Source organism: Hypanus sabinus, chromosome 3 (genome assembly GCF_030144855.1).
Source record: "Hypanus sabinus isolate sHypSab1 chromosome 3, sHypSab1.hap1, whole genome shotgun sequence".
Lineage (NCBI taxonomy): Eukaryota > Metazoa > Chordata > Chondrichthyes > Myliobatiformes > Dasyatidae > Hypanus > Hypanus sabinus.
Window position 1 is genome coordinate 184844767 of NC_082708.1, and position 24936 is coordinate 184869702.

The 24936-nt window shown below is 44.8% G+C and overlaps 1 protein-coding gene across 1 annotated transcript in view; it reads left to right on the top strand.

The window, feature by feature from the left end:
• The window catches only part of fgf24 (fibroblast growth factor 24), a 158089-nt gene that overhangs the window by 40611 nt on the left and 92542 nt on the right, over positions 1 to 24936 (top strand). Inside the window, exon 2 of the mRNA XM_059963491.1 lies at positions 13643 to 13679. Within this exon, the coding sequence (XP_059819474.1) occupies positions 13643 to 13679 (37 nt within the window). The remainder of the gene's footprint in view (positions 1 to 13642; positions 13680 to 24936) is intronic.

Genomic DNA, 24936 nt, shown 5'->3' on the forward strand with positions numbered 1-24936 from the left:
AATACTCTTAACAATATTATATTACCACAACATTTAGGAAAACTTGGAACATTTGAAGAACTACACACAATAACATATTGTGTAGCATTAACTGCAGTGCAGAGCAATGGCTTCAAAATTAATAGGAATAAATAAATTAGTAATAAACATTGAGAACATGAGATGAAGAGTCCTTGAAAGTGAGTCCATAGATTGTAGAAACTGTTCAGTATTAGGGCAAGCAAAGTTGAGTGAAGTTTGCCCTCTGGTTCAGGAGCCTGATGGTTGAGGGGTAATAAATATTCTTGAACATGGTGGTGGGAGTCCTGAGCTCCTGTACCTCCTTCCTGATGGCAGCAGCGAGAAGAAAGTAGAATGGGCTGAAGCAGTGTTTCCCAACCTGGGGTCCACAGACCCTTTGTTTAATGGTATTGGTGTATAGCATAAAAAAGGTTGGGAACACCTGGGCTGAAGGGGTTGACTTTGAGTTGTACTTCTCTCTGAGAAGCAATCATCAAATGAAACTTAACGTGCAGCCGCAAAGAAATATTGGCTAATTAGTTTATCACTGTCACATGTACTGAAGTACAGAGAAAAAAATTGTCTTGCATGTCATTATGCTGATCAAGTAATTCAATTAAAATTAATAGTAAAAATTTAAATAAGTAGTGCCAAAAGTGAACACAACTGGCTTTTGCTAACTTTTTGCACTACGTATTTGTGTATACGTATTTCTTGTTGTAATTTATAGTATATTACACAGTACTGCTGCTGCAAAACAATGAATTTCATTACATATGTCAGTGATCCTGATTCAGATTTGAGGCATTGTAGATTAAAGTGTAACAGCTGCAGAGGAAGTGCAGTGCAATAGACACAAGGTAGAATTTGAGGTCAAGACTCCATCTTAATCATACAGGGGAACCATTTAATAGTCTTACAGAACACCACTGGGAGCATCCTGACAAGCCGCATCTCCATCTGGTGTGGGAGCAGCCGAGCATCGAACCTGAAATCCCTACAAAGGACTGTGAGAACAACTGAGAGGATCATAGGGATCTCACTACCATCCATCAGGGACATTTATGAGGAGCACTGCATACCCAGGGCCCTCAATATTATCAAGGATCCCACCCATCCATCCAGCATTCTCTTTAAAGCATTCCTTAAATACTTCCTTAAAGCATTCTTCATCTGATCCTATAGAACTTCCTCGACCCTCCAGCTGAGCATCAACCATGATGTAGCCAGCCGTATAACACTCTGCGGGGTAGCCGACATGGGGGCATCCTTATCACGTGCCCCAGCCACTGCAGCTGACGCTGGGGGATCATGTCCTCAATACTTCTGCAGTTGGTCTTTACAAGTATTTCAGTGTGGGGCACCCGCTCATGCCAAGTAATTCCCAGGATGCACTGGAGGCAGCTTATGTGGAAGTGCTCCAAGGATTTGATGTGATGGCTGTAGGTTACCCAAGCTTCACAGCCATAAAGGAGGGTGGTGACACAGACCGCTTGGTGTACAGCGACCCTTGTGGAGGGACGAAGCCTCCTGTTCTGAAAGACTCTACGCCGAAGTCTCCCAAAGGCAGCTGATGCCTGTTTAATGCGGCTCTGGATGTCGTTGTTAATGCTGCTATCCTCAGAGAGAATGCTCCCCAGATATTTGAACGATGGCACAAATGACAGCTTTTCATCACCAACAGTGAAAGCAGGTAGGGTGGGTGGGACACTGGTACTCCACTGGCAATCCACTTCTGTCTTGGTGGTATTGACAGTCAGCCCATCCTGCTGTACGCTTTCACTGCCACAGCAAGGACAGTCTGAAGATCCTCCATAGTGTGGTAAGTTATGGTAGGGTACAGGAACCATGGTGTACAAAGGCTGTAATAAATCTAGTCAAGAACAAAAGAAAAGCTAACAAAAGGTTGAGAGAGCTAGGTAATGTTAGAGATCTAGAAGATTATAAGGCTAATAGGAAGGAGCTTAAGAAACATAGAAACATAGAAAATAGGTGCAGGAGTAGGCCATTTGGCCCTTCGAGCCTGCACCGCCATTCAGTATGATCATGGCTGATCATCCAACTCAGAACCCTGTACCTGCTTTCTCTCCATCCCCCCTGATCCCTTTAGCCACAAGGGCCATATCTAACTTCCTCTTAAATATAGCCAATGAACCAGCCTCAACTGTTTGCTGTGGCAGAGAATTCCACAGATTCACCACTCTCTGTGTGAAGAAGTTTTTCCTCATCTCGGTCCTAAAAGGCTTCCCCTTTATCCTTAAACTGTGACCCCTCATTCTGGACTTCCCCAACATCGGAAACAATCTTCCTGCATCTAGCCTGTCCAATCCCTTTAGAATTTCATACGTTTCAATAAGATCCCCCCTCAATCTTCTAAATTCCAGTGAGTACAAGCCTAGTCAATCCAGTCTTTTTTCATATGAAAGTCCTGCCATCCCAGGAATCAATCTGGTGAATCTTCTCTGTACTCCCTCTATGTCAAGAATGTCTTTCCTCAGATTAGGGGACCAAAACTGCACACAATATTCTAGGTGCGGTCTCACCAAGGCCTTGTACAACTGCAGTAAAACCTTCCTGCTCCTGTACTCAAATCCTTTTGCTATGAATGCCAACATACCATTTGCCTTTTTCACCGCCTGCTGTACCTGCATGCCCACCTTCAATGACTGGTGTACAATGACACCCAGGTCTCGTTGCACCTCCCCTTTTCCCTCCCACCATTCAGATAATAATCTGTTTTCCTGTTCTTGCAACCATAGTGGATAACCTCACATTTATCCACATTAAGTTGCATCTGCCATGAATTTGCCCACTCACCTAACCTATCCAAGTCACCCTTCATCCTCTTAGCATCCTCCTCACAGCTAACACTGCCGCCCAGCTTCGTGTCACCCACAAACTTGGAGATGCTGCTTTTAATATATATTGTAAACAACTGGGGTCCCAGCACTGAGCCTTGCGGTACTCCACTAGTCACTGCAGTGGGGAAATTAAGAAGGAAATTAGGAGAGCCAGAAGGGGCCATGAGAATGCCTTGGTGGGCAGAATTAAGGAAAACCCAAAGGCATTCTACAAGTATGTGAAAAGCAAGAGGATAAGACGTGAAAGAATAGGACCTAACCAATGTGACAGTGGGAAAGTGTGTATGGAAATAGCAGAAGTACTTAATGAATACTTCTCTTCAGTATTCACTATGGAAAAGGATCTTGGTGATTGTACTGAAGACTTGAAGCAGACTGAAAAGTTTGAGCATGTAGATGTTAAGAAAGAGGATGTGCTGGAGCTTTTGGAAAGCATCAAGTTAGTTAAGTCACCAGGACCAGTTGAGATGTACCCCAGGCTACAGAGGGAGGTGAGGGAGGAGATTGCTGAGCCTCTGGTGATGATCTTTGCATCATCAATGGGGATGGAAGAGGTTCCCAAGGATTGGAGGGTTGCTGATGTTGTTCCTTTATTTAAGAAAAGAAAGATATAGTCCAGGAAATTATAGACCATTGAGTCTTACCTCAGTGGTTGGTAAGTTGATGGAAAAGATCCTGAGAGGCAGGATTTATGAACATTTGGAGAGGTATAAAATAATTAGGAGTAGTCAACATGGCTTCGTAAAGGGCATGTCGTGCCTTACGGGCCTGATTGAACATTTTGAGGATGTGACTAAACACATTGATGAATGAATAGCAGTAGATGTAGTGTATATGAATTTCAGCAAAGCATTTGATAAGGTAGCCCATGCAAGGCTTATTGAGAAAGTAAGAAGGCATGGGATCCAAGTGGACATTGCTTTGTGGACTGGCTTGCCCACAGAAGGCAAAGAGTGGTTGTAGACGGGTCATATTCTGCATGGAGGTCAGTGACCAGCAGTGTGCCTCAGGGATCTGTTCTGGGACCCCTACTCTTCGTGATTTTTATAAATGACCTGGATGAGGAAGTGGAAGGATGGATTAGTAAATTTGCCGATGACACAAAGGATGGGGGTGTTATGGATAGTGTGGAGGGCTGTCAGAGGTTACAGTGGGACATTGATAGGATGCAAAACAGGGCTGAGAAGTGGCAGATGGAGTTCAACTCAAATAAGTGTGAAGTGGTTCATTTTGGTAGGTTAAATATGATGGCAGAATATGGTATTAATGCTAAGACTCTTGGCAGTGTGGAGGATCAAAGGGATCTTGGGGTCCAAGTCCATAGGATGCTCAAAGCTGCTGCACAGATTGACTCTGTGGTTAAGAAGGCATACGGTGTATTGGCCTTCATCAATCATGGAATTGAATTTAGGAGCCGAGAGGTAATGTTGCAGCTATATTGGACCCTGGTCAGACCCCACTTGGAGTACTGTGCTCAGTTCTGGTCGACTCACTACAGGAAGGATGTGGAAGCTATAGAAAAGATGCAGAGGAGATTTACAAGGATGTTGCCTGGACTTGGGGAGTATGCCTTATAAGAATAGGTTGAGTGAACTCAGCCTTTTCTCCTTGAAGCAAAGGAGGATGAGAGGTGACCTAATAGAGGTGTACAAGATGATGAGAGGCATTGATCATGTGGATAGTCAGAGGCTTTTTCCCAGGGCTGAAATGGTTGTCACAAGAGGACACAGATTTAAGGTGCTGGGGAGTACGTACAGAGGAGATGTCAGGGGTAAGGTTTTTACTCAGAGAGTGGTGAGTGTGTGGAATGGGCTGCTGGCAATGGTGGTGGAGGCAGATATGATAGGGTCTTTTAAGAGGCTTTTCGATAGGTACATGGAGCTTAGAAAAATAGAGGGCTATTGGTAAGCTTAGTGATTTCTAAGATAGGGACATGTTCGCCACAACTTTGTGGGCCGAAGGACCTGTATTGTGCTGTAGGTTTTCTATGTTTCTATGGGACACAAGAGCACAGTTATCTGTATACTGCAGCTCCAGGACCTCTTCTCTATGGAGTTTGGTGGTTGTGTGGAGCCTCCTGATTGCCATCTAATCCGACGCGCACTGCCACACCTCTGCTGTCCTCAATCTCATTGTGGAGAAGCTTGGTTTTACACAAGAGGAAGATGTTAAAGAGCACTGGCGCTAGCACACACCCCTGCCTCACCCCTGCACGTACAAGGAAGGGCTCGGACTCTTGTCCTCCTATGGTCACTCGAGCAGTCATCCCATCGTGGAACTGGTGGAGAATGTTAACAAATTTATTGTGACAGCCAAACCTGAGGAGGACATCCCATAAGAGCTCTCTTTGCACAGTGCTGAATGCTTTGGAGAGGTCGACAAAGTCCATAAACAGGTCTTGATGTTGCTCCCGGCACTTTTCCTGAAGCTGCCGGGCAGTGAAGATCATGTCAATCGTGCTCCTGTTCTTCCCAAACCCACACTGCGATTCAGGCAGCATTGACTCGGTGATGTTGCTGATGAGCCTCTGAAGTATCACCTTAGCCAGGACACAAATACACACACATACAACAGACACACACTCCCACAAACAGACCCAGGTCACCCCAACCACAAACTCTTCCAGTTGCTACCATCCAGGAAATGGTATCGCAGCATAAGAGCCAGGACCAGCAGGCTCTGGGACAGCTTCTTTCACCAGGGCGTCTGACTGATTAATTCATGCTGACACAATTGTATTTCTATGATATATTGACTATCCAGTTGTACATACTATTTATTATAAATTACTATAAATTGCACATTACATATTTAGACAAAGATGTAGCGCATTTTTAGTCCTCTTGTCTATGAAGGATGTAAGGAATAGAGTTAATTCAATTCACAAACACACACGTACACACAGACAAACATACATACGCACAGAGATATGCACATATACACACACACTCACAAAGATCAGAGTCTTATTACACAAAAAGTATTAGACAGAGAATTAAAGGGCTGTTAAAAAGATAGTTGTTAGAGACTCTCTTTGAGTGGAGATGCTTATTTGTCACAGATAGATCAAAAAATTGAAACATACAGTAAAATACATCTTTTGCAGCACAAATGTGCTGGGGCAGCTCACAAGAGTTGCCATGCTTCCGGTGACAACAGAGCATTCCCACAAATCAATAGTTTCAGACCTTGCTAATGACCAGTGAGTCTCATCTCAGTGGTTGGTAAGCTGATGGAGAAGATCCTGAGAAACAGGATTTAGGAACATTTGGAGGGGTATAATATGATTAGGAATAGTCAGCATGGCTTTGTCAAGGGCAGGTCCTGCCTTACGAGCCTGATTGAATTTTTTGAGGATGTGAATAAACACATTGATGAAGGAAGAACAGTAGATGAAATGTACGTGGATTTCAGCAAGGCATTTGATAAGGCACCCCATGCAAGGCTTATTGAGAAAGTAAGGAGGCATGGGATCCAAGAGGACATTGTTTTGTGGATCCAGAACTGGCTTGCCCACAGAAGGCAAAGAGTGGTTGTAGACAGGTCATATTCTGCATGGAGGCCGGTGACCAGTGGTGTTCCACAGGGATCTGTTCTGGGACCCCTTCTCTTTGTGATTTTTATAAATGACCTGGATGAGGAAGTGGAAGGATGGATTAGTAAGTTTGCCGATGACACAAAGATTGGAGGTGTTGTGGATAGTGTGGAGGGCTGTCAGAGGTTACAGCGGGACATTGATAGGATGCAAAACAGGGCTGAGAAGTGGCAGATGGAGTTCAACTCAAATAAGTGTGAAGTGGTTCATTGGCATACGGTGCATTGGCTTTCATCAATCGTGGAATTGAATTTAGGAGCCGAGAGGTAATGTTGCAGCTATAAAGGACCCTAGTCAGACCCCACTTGGGAGTACTGTGCTCAGTTCTGGTCACCTCACTACAGGAAGGATGTGGAGGCCATAGAAAGGGTGCAGAGGAGATTTACAAGGATGTTACCTGGATTGGGGAGCATGCTTTATGAGAATACATTGAACGAACTTGATCTTTTCTCCTTAGAGTGAAGAGGATGAGAGGTGACCTGATAGAGGTGTATAAGATGATGAGAGGCATTGATCGTGTGGATAGTCAGGGGCTTTTTCCCAAGGCTGAAATGGTTGCCACAAGAGGACACAGGTTTAAGGTGCTGGGGAGTAGGTACAGAGGAGATGTCAGGGGTAAGTTTTTTACACAGAGAGTGGTGAGTGTGTAGAATGGGCTGTCGGCAACGGTGGTGGAAGCGGATATGAAAGGGTCTTTTAAGAGACTTTTGGATAGGTACATAGAATTTAGAAAAATAGAGGGCTATATAGGTAAGCCTAGTAATTTCCAAGGTAGGGACATGTTCGATGCCTTAAAATCAATTGCTCCGGGCAGATGGGGCTCGTTAACCATGGATGGTAGCTCATCTAGGAGAGGGAAAACTCCGATTTCAAACCTCCGCTGTCTTGTGGCTATACCCGCTCACGGGAAAGGCTTTGGGAGTAAACCCCGAGGAAAAATCCGGAGTTGGAGACCCGAAGGCGGCTGACTGCTGTACCCAGCACCGGCACGGCAACTCCTGTGATGCTGCTGGCACCAAACTGTACCGACTTTCGTCGTTCTTTTGGACCTGTCATCAGCATGGAGAGGGGTATCCCACTGCATGGGCAACAGACGGATCTCCATATCAACTCTGCCCTGGCTTGCGCCCTGCAGAGGCCACACCCAGTGACTACCTGAGGCGCAGTACCCATTGTCGACCACGACCGACGGAGGCCACAACAACAGGGATATGTTCAGCACAGCTCTGTGGGCCAAAGGCCCTGTATTGTGTTGTAGGTTTTCTGTGTTTTTTCTCTATGAGAGGCAAGATCCCTAATAGTGTGGCAGCAAACAAAGGGAATGAGTCAGAAGCAAAACTAGAAAGAGTGTAGTGATCATAAAGGATGGCAAAGTTTCAGGAGATAACAATGATAGGGAGAGTGCATTACTCTAGTGGGTTTAGTTCAGAGCTGTCTGCAGTAGCCCAGTACACAAACAGTCAATTTGTCTGATTTTTTTGAAAGGAGAAAGCCCTGAGTAAGTATAGTTTGTAAAGCAATATCTCCATTTGTATATATCACCTTTCTTCACAGGAGCTCGGATCAGACATAGAAATAATCAAAGAGCCAATTTTACAATCACTGACTTTTATTCTGGGCAAGGACTCATTGGAATAACTTTTAAATACCAATTGTGAATAAGCTCTATTTAAACTGTGAAGATTTATATTTACTGCTCATGAATTCATGTAAAAGCCAATTTATAATTGTCAGTTAAAAGCTTTAATGTCAACCAAAGGTTGGCTGAGTTCACCAGCAGAAACTGAAGTTTTACATTGTAAATGTGTTGATTTTCCGGTTTAATACACATTCACACTTAATCTTCTGATCTCTGTGCAAATAGTTTTTAACTTATCTAAAGTGGGTAAAATCAAATCTCTGTTGACCCTTACTTCAATTATTACCATTTAAATTTCAATCTGTTCAGGCACTGAAACACTGACATAGATATAGTGTATCATAGAAACACACACACACACACACACACACACACACACACACACACACACACACACACACACACACACACACACACACACACACACACACACACACACACACACACACACACACACACACACACACACACACACCCTCTGTCTAGTGAGGCCAGAGTGCCAGCCACTGACTCTGACGCAGAATGGAGCCAGCAGACCATAAGACCTTAAGAAATAGGAGCAGCTTTTGGCCATTCAGCCCATCGAGTTTGTTGTTCCATCCTAGCTGAATGAATACACACTCACCCTCATTCTCCTGCCTTCTCCCCTTTGACACCTCTACTAATCTAGAACCTATCAACCTCTGTTTTAACCATACCCAATGAATTAGCCTCCACAGCCGTCTGTGACAATGTGTTCCTCAGACTCAGTACCCTCTAGCTAAAGAAATTTCACCTCGTATGTTCTAATGGAACATCCTTCTAATCTTGGGCTGTGCCCTCTGGTCCTAGACTCCAGCACCATGGAAATCATCTCCACTACCACTCTATCTAGGCCTTTCAATATTTGATAGGTTTCAATTAAATCCCCCTCATTCCTCTAAACTCCAGTGACGACTGACGACAGAGCCATTAAATATTCATACGTTAACCAATGCGTTAAACCCTTTCATGCCCGGGATTATTCTCATTCTCAGGAAGTCTGGAATGAAGACTGCGCACCTTCTCCACTGGCTTTCGACACGCTGTGGATTCCTGCGACTTCCATGTGCCCTGTGAGTGGTCACGGGCTTCCGATTCCAACAAGTTGGAGGGGCTTTTGAACTTCTAGAGGAAGACTCCGAATTTATTTTTGAATCATTTACCTTGTGATTTTATGCCATAATAGATACATAAACAAACACAAAGATCAAAGTATTTTTATTATTAAAGTACATACATGTCACCATATACAACACTGAGATGTATTTTCTTGTGAGCATACTCAGTAAATACATAGAACACAATAGAATCAATGGAAGACCACATCCAACAGGATGGACAACAGCCAATGTGCAACAGACAACGAACTGTGTAAATACAAAGGAAAAAGACTAATAATAATAATAATAAATAAGCAATTAATATTGATGAAGAGAACTTGACTGTGAGTCCATGGGGAACAGTTCACTGATGGGGCAAGTGAGGTTGAGTGAAGTTATCCCCACTGGTTCAAGAGCCTGATGGTTCAGGGATATTGACTATTCCTGAACCTGGTAGTATAGAAACATAGAACTTAGAAACACCTACAGCACAATACAGGCCCTTCAGCCCACAAAGTTGTGCCGAACATGTCCCTACATTAGAAATTACTTGGCTTACCTATAGCCCTCTATTTTACTAAGCTCCTTGTACCTATCTAAAAGCCTCTTAAAAGACCCTATCGTATCCGCCTCTACCACCGTTGCTGGCAGCCCATTCCACGCACTTACCACTCTCTGCATAAAAAACTTACCCCTGACATCTCCTCTGTACCTACTCCCCATCACATTAAGCTGTGTCCTCTTGATGCAACCATTTCAGCCCTGGGAAAAAGCCTCTGACTATCCACACGATCAATGCCTCTCATCATCTTGTACATCTCTATCAGGTCACCTCTCATCCTCCTTCGACTCCTCAACCTCCTGTACCTTCATCCTGATGGTACCAGTGAGAAGAGAGCATGCCGGGGTGGTGGGCGTCATTGAGGATGCTGCTTTCCTGCGACGGCATTCTGTGTAGATGTGCTCAGTGCTGGGGTGCACTTCACTTGTGATGGAATGGACCATGTCTACTACATTTTGTAGGGTTTTTCTTTTCAGGGGCAGCGATGTTGCCAGTCAATATATTCTTCACTACACATCTATAGAAGTTTGACAAAGTTTTAGGTGTTATTCCAAATAAGGAAGTAGTGATGCAACTGGGCTCTCTTTGGAATTGCACTTATGTGCTGGGCTCAGAACAAATCCTCTGAAATGTTAACATCGTGGAATTTTAAATTCTTGGCCCTCTCCACTTCTGATCCCTCAGTGAGGACTGGCTCAAGGAATTCCAGTTTCCTCTTCATGAAGTCAATAATCAGCTCCTTGGTCTTGTTGACATTGAGTGAGAGGACAATGACTCAGTGATAGACACACACAAACCTATGCTGAGCTGCAAAACCATAAAACACACACAGCTTTTAAAACACCCAGACACACACAGCACAAAATGTTAATCTGACCTCTGGGCTTTAAGATTCACAGATTCTATGAACATATAATCTCGCTGATTTTTATATTTTATTGGGAGGGGGCTACAGCACAGGATCGAAGTAAGCTCCAGGGACTTGTAAACTTAATCAGCTCCATCATGGGCACTGTCCTCCGTAGTATCCAGGACATCTTCAAGGAGCAATGCCTCCAAAGGCAGCGTCCTTCATTAAGAACCCCTATCACCCAGGATATATATATATCTACTGTAATTCACAGTTTTTTTTATTACTATGTAGTGTTAACTGCCACAAAGTTAACAAATTTCACAACACTCTCCCACCAAAGGAAACATCCTCTTCACATCTACTCTATCAAGGCCTTTCACCATTTGATAGGTTTCAATCAGGTCACCCCTCACTCTTCTGAATTCCAGTGAATACTGGCCCAGAGCCATCAAATGCTTTTCATACGACAAGGCATTCAATCCTGGCAACATGAGTGAATCTACAGATGCTGGAAATAAATAAAAACACAAAATGTGGGCAGAACTCAGCAGGCTAGACAGCATCTATGAGAGGAGGTAGTGACTACATTTCGGGCCAAAACCCTTCATCAGGAGTCACGGAGTCTTGACGAAGGGTTTTGGTCCAAAACATTACATCCTTGCTTTCAGATCCTATTCCTCTTGAAATGAATGCTAATGTGGGCTTCCCCACCACAAACGCAACCTGCAAATTAACCTTTAGGGAACCCTTTGCACCTCAGTCTTTTGTATTTTCACTCCATTTAGAAGCAAGTCGAGCCTTCCATTTCTTCTACCAAAGTGCCCGACCACACACTTCCTGACACTGTATTCCATCTACTATTTCTTTGCCATTTCTCCTAATCTGTCTAAGTCCTTCAGTAGCTTCTCTACTTCCTCAAAGCTACCTGCTTTGGTAGTGAGGTACATTAGGGACAGTTAAGAGATTCTTAGATAGGAACATGGATGAAAGTAAAAAGGAGGGCTATGTGGGAGGGGAGGGCTAGATTGCTTTTAAAGTTGGTTATAAAGGGTCAGCACAACACTGTGGGCAGATCTATATGATATATATATATACTTACACACCTCTGTGGTGTGTGCATGTGTTTTCAAAGATCAAAGTAAATTGAATATCAAAGAACACATATATCACCATACCCTATACAATCCTGAGATTCATTTTCCTGAGAGCATACTCAGTAAATCCAATAACCATAATAGAATAAGTGAAAGACCATGTGTCTTTCTACGTATGCATGTGGAAGATATGAATATATATTAGAGAGTGAAAAACATATAAATATGAGATGTGATATATATGATACATATGTATAAATACTGTATATATAAGAAAGAAAAGAAATATAAATAGAAAGACGCATAGACAAATTAGAAATCTATAGAGAAATGACTATATATAGAAAGAGAGAGAGAGAGAGAGAGAGAGAGAGACGGCAAGGATGCAAATACGCAGATATTCCGCGGACATATGGAGAATATAATCTAAAGTGTATGCGCAAACATCTCGGATGCAATTGGAGTCCATTTCCAGTGTCATCTTCGTAGTTCTGCCCCTTCCCTTAAAAAAACACGTAGGGTTATGATGTTATCGCAGGTACAAATCACCTCACATTTAAAGTTACCTGCCCTCCGCGGAAAGAAACAGCGACTGGTCTCTTCCCCTCAGAAGCTCGGCAGGTCGATGCCGAGACGGACGATTGGAGTGGCTGCTCCTTCGGGGATGCTAGGAAAACAACCCGCTTAGAAAGCGAAGTCGGTTCAGTGGAGGCGAGAAAAAGATTTCAAGAGAGAAGAAAAAAAGGACGCACTCGGATCTTCCCAGAGGAGGAAAACAAAAATGTCAATTGAAGGCAGTTCGAAGTGAAAGTCTCTGCGCGTCCCGGCGAGCTGCGGCTGAATGTATCTTGTGAGCTGTTTGGAGAGAGCGCTAAACTAGCGCTTGGATTTTTTAAAACAGGGAACTTGGACACACAGACACAGGTTGGCAATTCATTACATCTGGTTGAACAAATATTTACCCGCTTGTTTGGAGAGCGTTTAATTTTCCTGCCGCACTTACGAACCAGCGACTTTAACCCGTGATTCTGAGTGTGTGTGTGTGTGTGTGTGTGTGTGTGTGTGTGTGTGTGTGTGTGTGTGTCTGTGTGTGTGTGTGTGTGTGTCTGTGTCTGTGTGTGTGTGTGTGTCTGTGTCTGTGTGTGTGTCTGTGTGTGTGTGTGAGTGAGTGTGTGTGTCTGTGTGTGTGTGTGTCTGTGTCTGTGTGTGTGTCTGTGTGTGTGTGTGAGTGTGTGTGTGTGTGTGTGTGAGTGTGTGTGTGTGTGTGTGTCTGTGTGTGTGTGTCTGTGTCTGTGTGTGTGTGTGTGTGTGTGTGTGTGTCTGTGTGTGTGTGTCTGTGTGTGTGTGTGAGTGTGTGTGTGTGTGTGTGTGTGTGTGTGTGAGTGTGTGTGTGTGTGTGTGTGTGTCTGTGTGTGTGTGTCTGTGTCTGTGTGTGTGTGTGTGTGTGTGTGTGTGTGTCTGTGTGTGTGTGTCTGTGTGTGTGTGTGAGTGTGTGTGTGTGTGTGTGTGTGTGTGTGTGTGTGTGTGAGTGTGTGTGTGTGTGTGTGTGTGTGTGTGTGTGTGTATAAATGTGGTCTGATATCCTTTAGCTTTTTAAAATAAAACCGCAACAACAACAAAACATAAAGTCTTTCGGAAGGTGCTTCACCTCGGCGCGGAAACTTTGGAATTTTGTCTGACACAAACTAGGATTATCTTGGACTTAAACCTTCTCCACACTTCCAGCCAGACTCAGATCCAAGATGCTTCTTCGGCCTTGGAGATTTACGTGCCTGTAAGTTTAACAATTTCATACTTTGCCTCGCGTTGTATATTATTTTTGAAGCCGGCGCGTTAGTCTGGCTGGGCAACAGTTGGAGTTTCTATTAAGGAAAAACTGCGAACATTCACGGTACCGTTTTGTTCTCCCCTTTGCAGGTACCTGCAGTTACTTACCCTCTCCTTCCTCATCCAGGTGAGAGATGACTTTTCTTTTACATTTATTCCTTCCTCGGAATGCCAGCGAGTATATGCTTTAAAAGTTAACGCCTCTGTACTCTGCATTGTATTGTGTAATATTAATCTGAAAGGCTTAATCCCGGAGAAAATCACTATTAATGCGTTCACTTTCGTGTGTGATTACAGAACTGTTAAAGCAGATAAGATATATTAATCGTGCTGAATATGGGGACGCATTATAGGGCTATGTGAATCTAGCTTTTTTTAAAAAAAAAGGTTTCCAATTTAATATGCCAACATAATTAAAGGACTTCCATTAGTGTGCGATTAGGCTCGGTGTTGAGTTAAACTGGGTAACGCAGCGCGCAGGTGGTCAGGAGGTCTGGACCACTGCTCGAAGCGAAGCTGAACTCGGCTCGGAGCACACTGTCCCGATGTACCGTACTCATAGAGAGTGGCGCAGAGACACATAGCGCGACACACACACACACACAATGACACACATATACAAGCGACACAGAGCAAGGCACCAAATGACACTCACGACTGACACAACTCAGCCCTGAAGATGGGTCTCTACCCGAGACTCATTTCCGTAGATGCTGCCTGACCTGCCGAGTCCCTCCAGCAATTTCTGTGCGTTGCTTTGGATTTCCAGCATCTGTAGACTTTCTGGTGTTTGTGACACGGCAGACAAGCACACGTACGCGCGCGCGCGCACACACACACACACAGTCACAGGTACATGGACTCACATACAGAATTGTACATGTAAACACATACTGTACACAGATACTTGCAAACATATCCAAAGACACACAAAAGGTATCACAGGTATGGGGGGGGGAGGGGAATATCTGACAAAGATATTGTCTTTAAAGATTAGAAATAAAAACTGTAACTGAATGAAACATTGTTATGGCTTTAACAACCAGGCGCTGTTTGTGTGGAGTTTGTAGGCTCTCCCTGGGACCTTGTAGGATTCCCCTTGGTGTCCCATATCCTAAAGATGCGTGGATCGCTAAGCTAATTGATTCGTTAAAATCCGCCAGGAGAGCAGAATCGGGAGGGAGAATGTTGGGAGCCCAGAGCAGGGAAGTAAAAACGTCAGTTTGATGATCAGTGCAGACGCGACAAGGTGAAAGGTCTGTTGGTGTGTTGTTAAAGTGGTTGATAAGGTCTAGAAGGTTACAAGGAGAGGACATGAGAATGGTGTTGGGAGAGGTAATATATCATCAATGTTGGGCCGATTGCCCTAGTTCCACTCCTATGTTTTACGGTCTATGACATTGCCTCCAAGTGTACAATATGCACGAGATAATATACACACAACAAGTAGTCGACACACAGGATAAAGAAGACATCGTACAGCATTCTTCCAGTTGAAGAGGAAAGACAATGTTCATACCGCTCCCTTCAGCAGCTAGTCATTGAATAATACAGTATGGGAACAGTCCCTTCGGCCCTACTCACCCATTCTGACCAAGGGACACATCTAAACTAGTCCCATAAAAAACAAATCGCACAAGATGCTGGAGGAACTCAACAGGTCAGGCAGCATCTATGGAGAGGAATAAATAAATAAATAAATAGGTGCTGCTGGTTCTGATTCATTTGCCTATGTTTATTTTCGTGGACATACACACCTAGAGTATAAATGTCATGAAAGTTATCTGCTTGCTGCAGTACAATACATAACAAACATAACAAATATAACAGAACCTGATGTTAGGGTGACAATTTAAGCGCTGGGTGCAATTGAAAAGGTCAGTGTCGGGGTCAGAGATGAGGGAATGGCTTGTTCAGCTCGCTGTTCCACGACGTTTCCCTTCTCTGCATTGAACTGAGGCAGTGGCTTTGTGCCTGTGGATGGACTCTCTTTTGTGAACTTCAGTTCTGAACACTGCTTGTTTACATTGTTTGCACGATATGCTTTTTCTCCCCCTGCTTGTTGGGTGTTTGCCGGTCTTTTTTAATGGGCTCTTTTGGCTTTCTTTTGTTTTGTGGCTGCCTGTAAGGAAACAAATCTCAAGGTTGTATAATGTATACATTCTTCAAAAACAAACGTACTTTCAACTTTGAAATCAGATGACATTAGTGCATATTGAAGGAGATATAGTGTGAGGTAGCATATGCCCCTCAAGTTGCATTCATGCTGTTCTGATTATTTTTGCTGCATAGTTATGTATAACTTATGCCCCTCTGTAGATGATGACTGACCTGCTGAGCTCCTCCATCAGTTTGTGTGTGCTGCTCAAGATCTGCAGAAGGTCTTGTGTTTGTAGCATAGCTCTTCACATTGATTCAGGGATCTGTTGGCAGTGGGGAAGAAACTGTGGTTGAACTGGAGATGTGGTCCTGTACCCTCAGCTCATATCCCTCTAACCTTTTCCTGTCCGTGTCTCTGTCCAGATGTTAACGTACCCTGCTCAACCTCTTCCTCTGGCACCCTCGGAGAGTAAAAATTGTCGCTCATGTGCACTTGAAACCTTTGCCCTCTAGTTTTAGATTCCTTTGTCATGGGAAAAAGACTGTGTATATCCACTTTCTATATGATTTTATTAACCCTATAAGAACACCCCCCCCCCCAATCTCCTACAGTCCATCAGAGCTCCACCTGTTGGAGTCCTGATGAACAGATTGAGCCCGAACATCAACTGTTCATTCTCTAACATAGATGCAACCTGACCTGCTGAGCTCCTCCAGCATTTTATGTGTGTTGCCCAAGGTCTCCAGCATCTGCAGAACCTCTTGTATTTATGGCAGAGTTAACGCTGTCTCTCAGAGCAGAGCCGTGCTCTGCTCAGGCTGACTGAATCCTCTGTTCTGATCTGAGAAGATGCTGCTCAAGGAAAGGTTTGAGTAAAGGCAGGGCTATCTTGTGCAGGCAGACTGGTGAGTACCTCTGCCCCTTCCTCAATGTTTCTTCAGCATCTGAGTAGACCAACGTCCATCGGAGAAGAGACTCAGATTCAGACTTATTATCACAGCTACATCCATACATAGAGTGCAGAGGATTATTTGCTTACCTTCCAACACCCAAGGATGTGCTGGAGGCAGCCCACACGTGTCACTACACATTCTGGTGCCAACGCGGCATCCCCACAATGTTCGGCAGTAATCTAAATTTGCTGTGTTCAGTACAATAATCTAAAATTACTGCTGACTTCCAACTTGAACTGGTTTTTAAACAATAGAGTTTTAGATCTCAATCAACTCACAACCTTTATAATATTTAACTTTTATGATCTCACGATTCTTTATAATCTTGCTATAAACCCCTTCAGCAACAGAACTGGTATTTCCCCATGATGTCCTTTAAGCATTGTTTAACATATTCCTAACTCTAGTTTCAACAAAATAAGTGAAAATCATAATCTAAATCATGGTAGACTGGAACTTACTATTCATTGTCTGGCTTCTGTTTGACACCAGTGAGACCACCATTGTTGTGTGTGAGAAGACGGTGATGATCCAGTTTCTTGTGTCTCTGTACATCTGGTGAAACTTGTACAGTGCAGTTGGGCAGGGAGCTCCAGGTCTAAACCTAATGACAATGAAATGTCAGTACTGTACATTTCCAAATCAGGAAGAGATGTGACTTAGAAACCTTTAGGTCCCACAGCACCAGGTTCAGGAACAATCAATGCCCTATGACCATCAGGCTCCTGAACTGGCACGGGTAATTTCAATCACCACAACTCCGACCTGACTCGACAATCACAAACTCACTTCCAAGGACTTGTGTTCTCAGCATTAGTTTTTATTTTTAAAGATTAGCTTTAATTGTCACCTGTATCAGAATCAGAATCAGACTTTAATCGCCAAGTACCTGTGAACATACAAGGAATTTACTTCCGGCAGATGTTGTCTCTCTGCTCATAACAATAATAATGATAAATATAAATGAAAATATAGATTATACATACAGGTAGTGCAATCCAAGTAATAGTTACTGTATGTCAAAGTGTGGAAATAGGCAGTGAAATGTGACATTTGCGTCAGTTGCAAACACAGTCCGAAGATGTGTTGGGGCAGGCTGTTAGAATCACCATGCATCCTGCACAAGATGGCATGACCTTAACTTACTGACCCTAACCCGCACATCTTTGAAATGTAGAAGGAAACCGGAGTACCTGGAGGAAACCCACACAGTTTGCCCCCAGAACATCTTTAGGTGTGTTGGTTGCTCTCTGACGCATTTCACTATGTTTCTATGAATTTGCGATAAATTAATAAATAAATCTGAACTCTGAGTCAGACAGCAGAAGAATTGAATCCAGGTCACTGGCCCTGTAAAACCTCACACTGCTATGCTACTGTGCGGCCTGAAATATTTAACTATCAGGAGTGCTTTTTTATTTTTGCAGTTTGTCTTCTTTTGCACATTGGTTGTTTGTCAGTCTTTGTCTGTTATTTGTCTGGTATTTTGTTTTTCCTGTAAGAATGTGAAACTCCATATAGTACAGGGTAACATATATGTACTTTGATAACGCATTTACTTTGAACTTTGAGTACCTGTTTAGCCTGGTGTTCCCGAGTGCTCACTGCCTTTAACCATCTTGATGGTTAAAGGTCTGGGTTGTGCTCAAAGAGCAGCCTGTAATAACAGTGTATTGTACACTTTGATGGTACAGACCATAGCCATTATACTAGTTGTAATAGGAGTGAATGTTTATTATGGTAGGAAGGTTCCCAGTGAAAGAAAACATTTTAATTCATCTGTAAAGTATCAGAATGAGACAGAAAGGTGACCAGTTCAAGATGGCTCTGGTGAAGCACAGCGAAGACTTGCTGGCAGCAAAAACAACTATTAATTACTACATTGGTCACACTTTTTCCTCAGAAACGATCACTGCAATCAATTGCCTGTAACTTCCCTTTAAGCTTTTGAACTGTCTGTAGCATCTGCCATTTTTGCCATGTGAACTGAAGTCTTGCAGGTGCAGGACAGTTGCAGAGTGGTGTGTACAGGCCCAATCGAGGGGGTGTGGCCCAGGTCCGAGAGCAGTGAACGAGCCAATACTTGGCTGCTGAACTGGACTCGGAGGCAACTTGAGGCAGCAGAGCCGAGGCAAGGCAGAATCGAGGCTGCAGGGCTTGGGCCCAAGAGCGAGGAATGACCCTCTTTTTGTCTGAGTTAAGCGCCGGGCCAGATTGATAAGGTTAGGGTGTCAGGGCTGGCGGTGAGGGATAGGCCAGTGTTCAGCTCTCTGCTCTGTGAGGTTTACTTGTCTGCACTGAACTGAGGCTGTAGCCAGCAACAAACGGGCTCCCGGATTGGCTGCAGCAGTGACTGGCTTCATGCTGTGGACCCACTTTCATGAACTTCAGTTCTGAATGTTATTTGTTTACTATTATTGTTTGCACGATTTAATTTTCGGCACATTGGGTGTTTGATGGTTTTCATTTTTTAATGGGGTCTATTGGTTTTCTTTGCTTTGTGGCTGCCTGTAGGGAGATGAATCTCAAGGTTGTATATAGTATACATACTTTGATAATAACATTCAAGATGATTGTCGATACAGTCAAATTCTTCATAGTTCCTAACTTGTTGAAGTTGTGAAATCATTTCAGTTTCACTCTCAACCGTCTGATGCTAGTTTGAAACTATTCAGAAACAGTCTCTAGCCCCAATTAAGCAGCACTGTGTCCCAGATGAATGAAAGGAATAGCGGCTACTTACTACTTGCTCAATTCATTTTTGTTCTTTAAGAGTTGTCCCAAATAAGCGGCTGCTCCAATTAACTGATGGCCCAATTAACCGCAATCCACTGTGCTATAAATTATAATAAGAACTATGTATATATTTTAAAAAGTTAAATAAGGGGTGCTAAAAAAGAGCAAAAAATAATGAGATAGTCTTCAAGGGCTTACGGGCTGTACAGAAATTTGATGGCAGTGGTGAAAAACAATTCCTGAAACATTGAGTGTGTAATTTGAGGCTCCTGTACCTCTTCTCTGATGGTAGCAATGAGAAGGGAGGATAACCTGGGTTATGAGGGTATTTAATGATAGATGTCACCTTCTTGAAGCATCGCCTTTTGAAGATGTCCTCGATGGTGGGGAGGCAATTGACCAGGATGGAGCTGGCTGAGTCTGCAGCCCTCTGCAGCTTTTCCCGATTCTGTGCCATGCCTCGCCCATGCCAGACGATGCTGCAACCAATCAGAATGTTCTGCATGGCATATCTGTAGAAATGTGGTATCTGTGATTAGTTAGAGTTCTACAACACGCAACATTTTACATCTGTAACACCCTGGGTCGCCTCAGGCTCGCTCAGCTCGTTCTCGTCTAGGGGGAGCAGACTTCAGCCCCGCCAAACTGGGTAATCAGCTGGTGTGGATGCTGTGTGATGTCCCCGCCTCGCCCAAAAACAGACTACACCATATGCGATTAAATGAGTACAATTTATAAAGGTTACTATAACTAAGTGATTAATAACGATACAGTATATATGAAGAGAAAATTAAAGAAAAGGCGCCAAACTTATCAAAGTCCAAACCACTTCGTGCACAGCCGTTGGAGCTCAATTACTGAAGTCTTCTGGCCACCATTCGATCCCCTCTGAACTCCTCGACTCACAGCTCAGGACCCTCCGAACTCCTTGACTCTCCAAACAGCTCAGGACCCTCCAAACTCCTCGACTCGCAGCTCAGGACCCTCCGAACTCCTCGACTCTCCAAACAGCTCAGGACCCTCCGAGTGGTCAACCAAGCACATCTAGCTTCATCCCCCCCCCCTCGGAGAATCTCCCGGCCTCAGACCCCCCTTTGGGGTCCGATCCTCGCCCAGCTTAGAGCATTGCGTCCTCTCTCTCGACCCCCTCGTGCCGATCTGCCCAAAAGCCCGTCAAAAAAAGCTTACAGAGTCAGAGAAAGAACATTAATCCCCATTTGGTTTACAAAGGAATACCATTCTCGTTATCAGTAAATTAGCATTCCTGCTAGTTAACAAAAAGAAACCCTTTCCCAACAGTAACAAAGAAAAAAGAAGAAACCCCCTTTACACTCTCCCTCCACCAAATAAAAGTCATGTCCTCATGACTACTAAATAACTTGCCACCTTTCCTGCCAACACACCGTAACCCAAGCACAAACAGTGACATCTCCTCCCCACACAGTAACCCTCACGCCCTGTTCCTCAGGTGCTACTTAGGCCAACTATCTGGGAGTTCCCTAACCCTTCTGAGGTCTCCGTACCCCCTCACCTAAACCCTTCAGGCTCGGACACAACTGGGGATACCTTGGGCCCACTACCAACTCCTCTCTCATCCTCTCACTCATGCCCCACACTGCACACAGCTAACCCTCCCTACTACACCTGACTCAATGGGAGAAGGGCCAAAGGTCTCTTCCTCAATCGAGGGAAAGTCAGCAAAAGGCAGCATGTACCACACATCCAGCACATCATCCATCGAATCTGTATTCTTCCTCATTCCTGTGATCGGTAGCTGCTGTTTGATCTTCTCCAAACGGAAACACGTGGCCTGCACTGCTCCCGCAGTCTCTTCAGCCTCCTGTTCAGTATTCACTGCACTTCTCTCCAGATTTTTCTTCCTCATGACTTCTTCCAGATCAACTTTCAGGTTTTGCACTTCATTTGAACTGTCGATGGTCATCTTCAGGTTCCCTTCAAGCTTCCGCTTCTCTCTTCTGAGATTCGTCTGTAATTTCTTCACCTCCGCAAACTCCCCTCTCCAGGTTCTCAGTTTGCTATTACCCTCAGTCAGACAACTTTCTTCATTCTCTCCAACTTGTAAGTCTTCCGACTGGTTCCAGATTGCTTTCTCCAGTCTCTCCGTCTTCATTTCAAACTTGATTCCGTAGAGACAGTCACTCACGAGCTGCGACTTTCGCCAGCCCTGGCACGTGTCCAGAAAACACTTTAACTCGGTAGTTCTCAGCTGCTCCTGCAACGACCTCACTTCATATTCTCCTGAGGCAAATCCAAGTACCAAGAGATCATCCACATACACCAAAACTCCAAACGCCTCCATATCCCCTATGGTCTTCCACCTGCCCTGCAGGAAGGTTGCAAGGGCTCCAGATATGCCCTGTGGCATCTTTTCGGACCGAAGACTCCTAGGGAATTTATAACGGCCGTCTTGTCCTTGTTGGCCCCACTCATCGGGATCTGGAAACATCCACTCCTCAGATCGAGCACCTTAAACCACATCGCACCATTCAGACAGGCCATCGCCTCTCCGGCCCTCAGGGCCATATTCTGGTCACTGACAGTGCGCCTCTTCAACGCAATACAATCCACACACACACTGCCTACATCTTCCACGGCTTCAGGGGCCAGTCGCCGCAACCTCTCTCTCTCCGAGGTGTCTTCAGCAGTCAACTCCCCTCTCTCGTGGTATTTCGCAGCGTCCACTAAGAGGGTCTCATCCTCAGATACTTCCCCCAGGCCGTACCACCACTGGCTCTTGTTTGAATTTGGTATCGGCCCAATGCTGCTACACATGTCCGCACAAGCAGCTCGAATCTCTGGGTGCATCGACAATGCCTCCAAACAACGCTCACCCACCTCCTCCAGGCAGGCCCCCAAGCGCACCAGCAGGATATTGGTTCTCTCTAGAACAGAAACGCTGCCCGTCTCAACAGGGTCCGGACACATCAGCATTAACGATTCCTGAACCTCAGTCTCCTCCACATTTGCCTCTAAGAACTCCATTTTCACTGACCAACAACCGTCGTCTGTATAATCACCGGCACTGGTACCCCGAATCTCCAGTGTCCTCAATGTCGTCAAGAGTAAATGCTTCCAATAACGGTTATGAAACAAACTGTACAGCAACTTCCCCGGTGCCGAGGATGGCTTTAACTTGACTTCCATCCATCCGTAACAATACCTGTGCGCGTGGCCCCTCTAAGCCTTCAGGAATAGAGTCTGTTCCTTTCGGGAGTTCCTTGGTACATTGCTGGGAACGTGCTCCCCCAGAGACCCCAAGCCGTTCCCCCACTGGGCCTCCTCTAAGTTTCCCGACACCTCTCGAATCAATGGAACAACTGATCCCCTTGACAGATCCCCTTTGCACCACAAGCAATTTATCTGCCCCCCTAGGCAAAAAGGGATACCCTAAAAACTTCCCACCAATCTCCTGCCACAGGTATGATAAGCCCCCCAGCTGCGGCATTTGACTACCAGTCGAACCACACGCATTTTCCCACACTTTCCCAGAACTGGCAGTGACCCTTCGAGGTAATTGCGCCTGACAGTTCTAACAAAGTCACCAGCCCGCCTACTCAAACTTTCAACCCGTCCCTGTCGCTTTTCCTCAGCCAAGCACTGCCACTCACCCAACAACTGAGAGGTCCACTCCGCCCACGCTTCCGCCCCTTTAGGGCTGGACGTTATTCCAACAACCGGGCGGAGCTCACCACTGCTGAAACATCCCAACCTATCACTCCTCACTCTCCAAACAGTACGGACAACCCATGGTCCCACCACCATTTCGTCAGCACTAGTCGGAACTCGAACAACGACCTCCAGGCTACCCACAGCAGCCACCCCACCCAACACACACACCGCGATAACCAGCAATCGCACACCCACAAAGGCACACCAGCTCTTCGCCGCAGACACAATTTAAATAGGGTGATCACACAGCCTCCACAGAAATCAATCCCGGACGAGCACCCCACAATGTAACCCCTTGGGTCACCTCAGGCTCGCTCAGCTCGTTCTCGTCTAGGGGAGCAGCCTTCAGCCCCGCCAAACTGGGTAATCAGCTGGTGGGGATGCTGTGTGATGTCCCCGCCTCGCCCAAAAACAGACTACACCATATGCGATTAAATGAGTACAATTTATAAAGGTTACTATAACTAAGTGATTAATAACGATACAGTATATATGAAGAGAAAATTAAAGAAAAGGCGCCAAACTTATCAAAATCCAAATCACTTCGTGCACAGCCGTTGGAGCTCAATTACTGAAGTCTTCTGGCCACCATTCGATCCCCTCCGAACTCCTCGACTCGCAGCTCAGGACCCTCCGAACTCCTCGACTCTCCAAACAGCTCAGGACCCTCCGAGTGGTCAACCAAGCACATCTAGCTTCATCCCCCCCTCCTCGGAGAATCTCCCGGCCTCGGACCCCCCTTTGGGGTCCGATCCTCGCCCAGCTTAGAGCATTGCGTCCTCTCTCTCGACCCCCTTGCGCCGATCTGCCCAAAAGCCCGTCAACAAAAGCTTACAGACTCAGAAGAAAGAACATTAATCCCTATTTGGTTTACAAAGGAATACCATTCTCGTTATCAGTAAATTAGCATTCCTGCTAGTTAACAAAAAGAAACCCTTTCCCAACAGTAACAAAGAAAAAAGAAGAAACCCCCTTTACACATCATTAGTGGTTAGCATAACATTTTTACAGAATAAGCTGTAAGACTGATGTCCGGTTCCACTGCTGTCCGTAAGCAGTTTGCACGTTCTCCCCCTGACCACATGGGTTTCTCTGGGTGCACCGGTTTCCTCCCTCATTCCAATTCCAAAGACGTACTGAACGGGTTAACGTTAATAAGTTGTGGGCATCTTACGTGGGCGCCAAAAGTGTGGCTGCCCCTCAGCACATTCTAAACGCAAATGATGCTTTTCACTTTGTTTCAATGTAAATTTCTGGCAAATAAAGATAACCTTTAACGTCCTGAAGAATCTATGGACCTGAATAAACAGGACACTCAACTGTACTGCATATTTCCTGAAGCAGTATAACCTGGGGATTTGTAAATATTTCAGTGACTCTGTGAGGTTTCATATTCTGTGTTTATTGCAGTTTGTGTCATTTGTTCTTTTCTTATGCACTGGTAGTTTGATGTTTTCTTTTTACGGGTTCCATGGTGGCTGTCTGTGGGTAGATGAATCTCAGGGGTGTACACTGCATATATACTTTGTACCTTGAACTTGGGACTTTATAGCATATAAAATGGAGAGAGTGAACTGAAGATTGCAAATTCAGTGTTGAAATCAGATATCAAGAACCAAAGTAAGATTGTCTTGAGAGGGAGGAACGGAGTGAGGGGGAGAGAATGTGGAATCCCTTCCCTGTTTTCCCCTTTCATTAACAGTCATCTTATTAGATTAAAGTTTAAGATTAGCTTTATTTGCTACATGTACCTTGAAAGATTCAGTGAAATTTGCCAATTGTGTCACTCTTTGCAATTACTGGAGGCAGCCCACAAATATCGCCATGCTTCTGGCGCCAACACAGCAAGCCCACAGCCCGCTAACCCCAACTCGTACATCTTTTTTTGAATGTGGGAGGAAGTC